The 7,879-nt window shown below is 42.4% G+C and overlaps 1 protein-coding gene across 1 annotated transcript; it reads right to left on the bottom strand.

Moving 5' to 3' along the window:
- Window positions 1-1,531: 1,531 nt before the first annotated feature.
- LOC116703245 (mpv17-like protein) lies at window positions 1,532-6,836 on the bottom strand. Its single transcript, XM_032537880.1, has 5 exons — window positions 5,866-6,836; window positions 5,327-5,397; window positions 3,598-3,627; window positions 3,159-3,398; window positions 1,532-1,543 (listed from the first exon to the last, which is right to left on the bottom strand). The coding sequence occupies exons 1-5, from the start codon at window positions 6,170-6,172 to the stop codon at window positions 1,532-1,534; spliced, it is 660 nt and encodes a 219-aa protein (XP_032393771.1). The 5' UTR covers window positions 6,173-6,836.
- Between the last annotated feature and the right edge of the window lie 1,043 nt (window positions 6,837-7,879).

Here is a 7,879-nt window from a genome sequence, read left to right as displayed (position 1 = left end):
CATAATCGCCGTTGCTGGGTTACCTATCGTTTATAATATAATGTTATTTATGCATAGGGACCAGTTAACATTAATTCAATTCAATTCAATTTTATTTATAGTATCAATTCATAACAAGAGTTATCTCGAGACACTATACAGATAGAGGAGGTCTAGACCACATTCCAGAATTTACAAGGACCCAACAGTTCTAGTAGTCTCCTCCAGAGCAAGCAACAGTGCGACCGTGGCGAGGAAAAACTTCCTTTTAGGCAGAAACCTCGGTCAGACCCAGGCTCTTGGTAGGCGGTGTCTGACGACCGGTTGGGATTAGAATGAAACCCAACCGTTAGCTGCCGGTCATATCGTCTCTAATGGTCCGCTCACAGTGAATCCTGCACGGGTCACTAGATTAGTCTGGCGGTGGCTAACGAGCGAGCTAACTGCTAACAGACCCTGCTGCAACCAATAACAATACAACTTCTGTCATTATATATGTAATTCATAAAGGTTTCTAGTGTCCGTGTATGGGCCGTGGCTGCGTGAGCTTCTCCCGGTCGAACAGAGAACGCCAGAACACGTCAGAGAGGCCAAAGCGTCAAAAAAGCTTCCCCGTACTTTTTGACAAGCGTCCTCGGCGGGGCGGCCAGAGCTTCTTTGCAGCTCAAGTCGGTGGCGGTGTGTACGTACGGTTAGAGAAGATAGTGGACATCCCTGACCTACAGCCTGTAGTGTGATTGTTCAGATCCTCCAATCAGGGTCAAGGGGGTGTTTGACTGCGTGTCAATCACTGCTTATCCACACGCTTTCATTCTCCCTCTGGGGGGGGGGGGGGTTGAGAAGTTCTTTGGATAAATGCTGGCTCTTCCCAATCCTACCTACAGCACCTTTAATTCCCTCCAGGAGCTCCTGCACCATGCTGCAGCCACATTGTTTTGGGCTTTACTGTGACACAATGTCCCAATCAAATCTCGATAGGACATCATCCCATCCACTCAACAAAAGACATCTATAAAGAAAGAATGTGTGTCTTGGTTTATTCAGATTCCATGTCAAATTGACATAAAGGAAGTGTCCTATTTAAAAAAAAAAAAAAGAAATTTCAATTAGAAATGCAACTGAATAGTTGAGGTTCTCATAGTTTGCTCTAAACCAGTCATTCCACACAAAGTTCTGAACAATACTGAACATTCTTTGAGGTTTTATTCTTGTTTGGTCTATGTGGTTTCTCACTTAAAACCTATTTACAGAACCGCTGTGTCCAAACCTTTACTCGACATTTCAATTTGATCCAACTCTGTATAATATTACAGAGTTTTTCCCTTCCGGTATAATAATAAATGTACTATTTATTCTCTTTAATAAAATCTTCAATTCTCTTTGATGTCTTCTGGATAAATAATGATAAAAGTTACAAACATTCCCGCTTTGCTAAAAGATCATTCAAATATAACCGAAGGTGAGTGGTGTGGGTGAGTGACGTGTTACGTGATAAGGTATCTGGGCGGATGGCAACCTATGTGAAGTTTCAAGTAAGAGGACAGGATCGGCTTCACAGGTCAAACTAGGAGACAACACAACACAAATGGGATGCACTGATACATATCTTTTTAAAAATAACACATAATGAGCCATTTTTGACTGTGCGTGCTGTCGACAAATCCCACGAAGAGACCTATCGACACGCATTTTCAGTGTGTCAGAGCCTGATATATTTCCTTCCTCTGTGCCATTGAGCTCCATTGTTGTTAAAAACCCATCAATCTGCCCTATGCATCAGTGCATCCCACAACAAACGCTGAAACTGTATTTAAAATTGTACACACACAGAAATACACAGTATATACATAATGCATTGTATTGAGTAGTACTAATGACTGTCAGCAGTCAGCCAAACACTGCAAGCGTACCACGAGTACGAGTGAGAAGGCACAACTATTGGGACGCGTGAAGCAGACGTAGCGGGCCTTTATTAAATACTGATCTCAGGAGCTTTACTGCTCTGTGGGCTCGCATCGAACCAACAACAAAAGAGGCAAAATCATCATTTGCATCGGCACTGCAACTGTGAACAATACGTGCCAGGCTTTCAGACCTTCCATCTTGGGAAAAAGTCTCCAAACTTGCTGTGAAGATTCCTGATCCCCTTGGGAAGGAATCTCATTTTAATGACGCCCTGCCCATTATTATAAAAATCTACGTTGCTACAAAATGCATTGAACACCTTCCTGAACCCATTCGACGTAATGTCCCGGTGATCTTTTCTCCAGTGCCACCTTCAGGATAAACCTGATGTTTTAGCTGTAGTGCTAATACTGAATCTCACCAGGAAGACTATCTTCTGTTACTCTCTCATTCCCAAACCCTTTCCCTTTTCTCCTGCTTCCTTTACAAGCTAATTAGGGGGCGTTTACACGTTTAGTTAAACCAATCAGATTCAGCCACTATCTCTTTCAGCCAATTGCACTAATGCTTGTCAATATTTAAACACGCGTATCTCTCTGTTGCTAACAGCTGCCATTCAGTGCATGCAATGTCACGACCCTCTTTCAACCCTTTCACCTCCAGTTCATCACTTCCCACACTCAGGCCGAGCCCTTTTCTCCTCCATCTTCCAAAATTCAGCTTCATCTGGGATGGGGGAGGGGGGTCTCTACCCCTCTAAACATAATGGCGTCACGATGGGGTCTAATCGTCAAAGACGTTGTCATTTTAATCTGTGCACTGTGGAAGACTTAGGTGCACATATGTAGTGGGGTGTTTAGGGGTCCTCCCTTACATTTCACATCATTCAGGCCATTATTATAGCTGTGTCTAAAACGTTGGAAAAGATATAGCAGATAATAATTAAATAAATAAATAAACAACAAAACTGGGGGACCAACTAAAATCATTATATCTGAGAACGGTCATATCGTTAGTTTTGATGCTCACATTGATTTTCCATTTCTTCGGCTTGGGTTCTCCACCTAAGCCTTATGAAAGGAAAGCCCTGTGGGTAATACTCCGTCAGCCTTCAAAGTCCATATCAGTCAAGTTGTGTGCGTATGTGACAGACACATGCTTTTCTTTTTTCAAACCATTCTCCTGCTCCTCAGCTCCTCAGCTAACCAAAGGCCTGAAAGACAGAAGCCTCCTCCTCCTCCTCCTCCTCCTTCCTCCTCCTCCTCCTCCTCCTCCTCCTCCCTCCTCCTCCCTCCTTTAGTTTTCCCTCTGGGATCTGTTTCCTTTTTTCGGGTCAGCCGGGCCTCGCGTATCTCCTCCAGGGTCTTACGGGGGTCCATGACAAAGGCCAGAGCAACACCGGCAGTGCCGTCCCCGCTCTGCCGGGAGAAGCACAGGAAGGAGGCCCAGAGGAAGGCGCAGCAGCCCATGAAGGCCGTCCGCATGTGCAGCGGCATCAGGATAAAGTTCAGAAACTGGGAAGAGGGCAGAAAACAGATATTATGATATTACATATACAGAAAAAACTGTTAAAACGTTTGGCTCCTTCCTTTTTATTTATCCTTACGTTAGACTAATCGGTCAGACAGAACAGAAGCTGCTCTATCTAATGTCTTTCATTTTTTTAAATAAGTTATGAATGTGTAAAATACAGTCAAGTGCTTTCATTTTTACCTGCATGAATGGCCAGTACATGAGTCCAGTCTGAAAGATAAAATAGCATATGATGAGTTTTTTGTAGGCACAGAGAATTTATAGTCCTTGTCCATGCAAATCGCTGTTCTTATTGGCTTGAAATGATTATTATAGAGAATCACGTTGGAGTTCATGCATGCAGTGACAAAACTAATATTTTAGATTGGATGCTTTGAGCTCGGGATCATCTCCTTTGAGTACCTGCCATACGAATTGGGCTTAGAGTGTATTTTGAATTTGATGGTATTTTTAGGATGATTGATTGCTTAGATTGAGTAATAAAATCAATTTCCTGTCTGCATCAGTGCACTACAGAACTGTTTGTCTTCATAATTCATTTGGGATCATACTCAGCCTTCAAGAGAGAAAAAAAAATGTTGGGATTCCTTTATTTAGAAATGAAAACAAATAGATGGCATCAAGAACATGACTTTTGATTAGATCAAATGAATGGAACAAGATGTATTGCAATCACTGATCTGCAGTGGTGGAAGAATATGTACATAGAATACGTGCTAAAGTAAAAGTAGTAGTACCACAGTTTATTATTACTTCATTACAAGTAAAGTCCTGCTTTCAAATCCTTTCTTGAGTAAAAGTACAACATTTAAATCATCAAAATGTAGTTTTATAAGTATTGTTATGCAACATGATGTTACCTTAAAGTGTTAATTATTATGTTGTAAATATGCATTGATGTTGAAGCAGCCTTTAGCTGGATGACGCTAAGGTAGTAACCCAAAAATGCATCATATTTTATACAGTGCCTTGAGAGAGTTTACACACCCATGCTAAAGTTGATTAAAAAGAGGAATGAAAAAACATCTTTTGGAAATTGATCTTAATGCTTTAATTCGAAAAAATTGGAAAATCCAACCTTTTAAGGACACCGATTTTCTTTGTGAATGAATAATGTATTGTAAATAAATACATGTTCCTTAAAATACAGGGGGCATAGGTATACACACCCCTGTGTTAAATTCCCATAGAGGCAGGCACATTTTTATTTTTAAAGGCCAGTTATTTCATAAAGTTCCCTTGGCCTTTGGAATTAAAATAGCCCAAAAGGAACTTTATCAGGATGCATAGTATCCTGATCCATGAAATAACTGGCCTTTAAAAATAAAAATGTGCCTTTCTCTATGGGAATTTAACCTAGGGGGGTGTATACTCATGCTCCCTGTATTTTAATGAACAACATTTGTTGTCATTAAAAGTTTGGATTTTCTTAGTTTGTTTTAATTGAGATCAATTTCCAAAAGCTGTTTTTTATTCTTCTTTTTAATCAACTTTAGCATGGGTGTGTACTCAAGCCTGTAATTCTATCATAGTTTGAGTAATCTTAATCTATTAAGTAAATTGTCAAAACAATTTAGTTAATTTCCACCACCGTGGAACAATTACAAATATAATATTATGTAATATTATTGGTCTGGAACATTTTACACATCTAGGGAAGATAAGATTTAAGGACACTATCAATAAGTTGTTGATACATTGGTATCTACCAGGATCATGCAGCGTTATACCGCGATTCCAGCAGGCAGTACTCGCGAAAGAGTTACCCGGTGTGCATCCGGGTGTAGTGCCCACTGCGCAAAAGCAGAAAAGGCCCAATCTGGGTTAATCTGGTTGTGAGCTCGCAGCAGTCACTGTGTGGAGTGGAAGGTGACTTTCCTTCGCTTGATGCTGCCGAGGCCTTGCTTACCTTCCAGGTGTTAAAGAACTTCTCTCTCCAGTCTTCCAATATGTCCTCCTTACCCTCCAAGAAGCTCACTCCTGCAGAGCAGAGGAGACATTTACGCACGAGTTTTGGGTGACATGCGTCATTACGCACAATCTAAAAACGTGCGGAAAGACTCCTCACCTTGACCCAAATTACGTTTGACAGAGACAGGTCGCCTTATAACCTTCCTATAGTGTTGTGTTAACGGCTTTTAAATGAATGTAGGGTGTGATATTGAATCATTAATCCGCCTGAGTTTCGAGGTTTTGCTGCATGCTGTTACACGAGAGCAAAGATTCAGCGCATTTCATAAACTTTGACCTGAAAAGACATATTTGGGTATGTGTTCCTGCTCTGATGGTTTGGAAAAAAAGAATTAGTGATGTGTATATTTGGATGTTTTTGATAGATGATTTCCATCTGAAAAAACCGAGACCGAGAGTGTGTCTGCACATTGCCTTTCATTAACCGAACTCTAAACTGTCTTTGGATGTTATGGATTTTCAACCAGGCTGCTTTACCTGTGTAGAAGACACTGGTGGCCAAAGGCGACGCGAAGCTTTGGTCCAGCAGGAGTTTGCGGAAAACCATCCCGGCGGACTTTCCAGGGAAACGCCTCTCCAAGGCTCGCAGCCAGAAGTAATTGAAGTTTCCATGGAAACTGATTGCCACAATGGCCACGTCGCGAGTGTGTTTCCAGTCCATGCGCTCCTCCTGAGCTATGAGCTGATGGACCATGTCACCGCCGGCGAATAAGCACCCGTACAAAGTGACATTGGCCAGCCAGGGGAATCGTTTGGCGGCTTCTTTCAGTACAAATCTCCTCATTTTGGCACCGGTGGGCAAAGCTGGGGGGCCCAAAGTGATGCTTGACTGTCCTGTGGCTTCAATTCGGCAATCAAGACGCAATGATAGCGGTTAAAATAATGAGTCTAGGCCCTGGAGTCAGCCGGCTGGCAGGCACGACGAAATCCATCTGTGCGCGGTAATCAGGGAGGGATTACGATTCCACCGGCAACGGGAATACCACACATTATCGGATCTAAAACGACTAATGAGAAATGCAGACTCCCCCCAAAAAGTTTCTCAAACGCTCATATCGGCTCATGCGTAAAAGCTGCCATGGATCCACTTTGGTCACTTAGAGAAGGCTCCTCCAAAGTATCGCGTCCAGGAGTTATGCATGCGTAAAATGCATCCGATCCTTTTCTACATAAGAGTTGGAGAAGCTAGTGGAAAATGTTCCAGTGGAACAGAAATATAAATCTAGATCATTCTTTGTGCTCTCACTCGACGTATCGCTCCCGGTGAATCAGGTGCCCCTTCAACAAATCCTGCGGGTCAAGCGATAATCTGAGGGATTGTCCCGGATCCCCGTCCGATAACTGCGTCACTGACATCGACAACAGCAGTGTGGTATAGTATAGATGGCTGTACAGACGTCCCGAGCCAGTCCACGCACTGTCAGATCTGCGATGCCCAAACCCGCAATGAGCTCTCTTGCTCTCTCTCTCTCTCTCTCTCTCTCTCTCTCTCTCTCTCTCTCTCTCTCTCTCTCTCTCTCTCTCTCTCTCTCTCTCTCTCTCTCTCTCTCTCTCTCTCTCTCTCTCTCTCTCTCTCTCTCTCTCTCTCTCTCTCTCTCTCTCTCTCTCTCTCTCTCTCTCTCTCTCTCTGCAATGCAATATGCTCTGTAGTATGACATTTCATTTTTTAGTTAGGTATTTGAATTGTTTGTTGAGTAAATTACCTGTTTTTTTAGGTGCAATATTTTCTGTGTGCCCTATTTATTGTTACGTGATTTGGTGTTTATAGTTTCTTTTTTAAATAAAAGGTTTTATAAAAACAATCTCTCTCTCTCTCTCTCTCTCTCTCTCTCTCTCTCTCTTTTCTGATATTTAAGGAAGCTTGTATTTTGTAGTTTTGTGACGCCACTGTGGGTGCTTTCTGTTTCTACTGATATAACCCTATAACATAATAAAGTGTCCGAAGCCCCCATCAAGAGGTCACATATTCCCACTTGAGGCTCCTGCCTGAAAGGGCACGCCCCCCTCAGGTGCAATCAGATCACCTTAATGAGAGGCCTGCATTCCTTTGTTCTTTCTTTTTGGCCCCAGCCATGTTGTGTGCGTTCTCTTTCCTTTGGAACAGAAATACAACTGCTCTGCATGTGGTCACTCAAACATTAGGTTTAACTGTAAATAACTGCTAGAGACTGAATTCTATTCCAGCAGACAGCCTGCAGCGTGCTGTATGCTTTATGGCCAGTAGAGGGCGATGCCACTCCACACAGAGTTTATCATACAACCTGCTACACTGAGATGGGAAAGAAACCTGTTTTACACTGACTGTCAGATCACTCACTACTGGCCAGACTGGCCCGGTCAAACCTCTGATTACTTTTTTTCTATGGTGTAGATGTATTGTTCTAAGCTATTTTAATATTTGATCAAAGGTGCACAAACTGTGACATATAGCCTAAATCACTGATTTGACGTATTATGTCAATTGTTGCAGGATTAGTAAATAGGTTGACTG

The sequence above is a fragment of the Etheostoma spectabile genome, chromosome 15 (assembly GCF_008692095.1).
Source record: "Etheostoma spectabile isolate EspeVRDwgs_2016 chromosome 15, UIUC_Espe_1.0, whole genome shotgun sequence".
In the NCBI taxonomy this organism is placed as follows: Eukaryota; Metazoa; Chordata; class Actinopteri; order Perciformes; family Percidae; genus Etheostoma; species Etheostoma spectabile.
The sequence above is the reverse complement of the archived record's forward strand: the minus strand, read 5'-3'. Positions and strand labels throughout refer to the sequence as shown.

Bases quoted from the DNA above. Each gene is read 5' to 3' on its own strand.
- LOC116703245 (XM_032537880.1), bottom strand. From the start codon at position 6,172: ATGAGGAGATTTGTACTGAAAGAAGCCGCCAAACGATTCCCCTGGCTG. The intron at 5,398-5,865 runs GTAAAGCAGCCT...TCTGCTCTGCAG, and splicing joins CACCAGTGTCTTCTACACAG to GAGTGAGCTTCTTGGAGGGT. The intron at 3,628-5,326 runs GTAAGCAAGGCC...TTTATCTTTCAG, and splicing joins AGTTCTTTAACACCTGGAAG to ACTGGACTCATGTACTGGCC.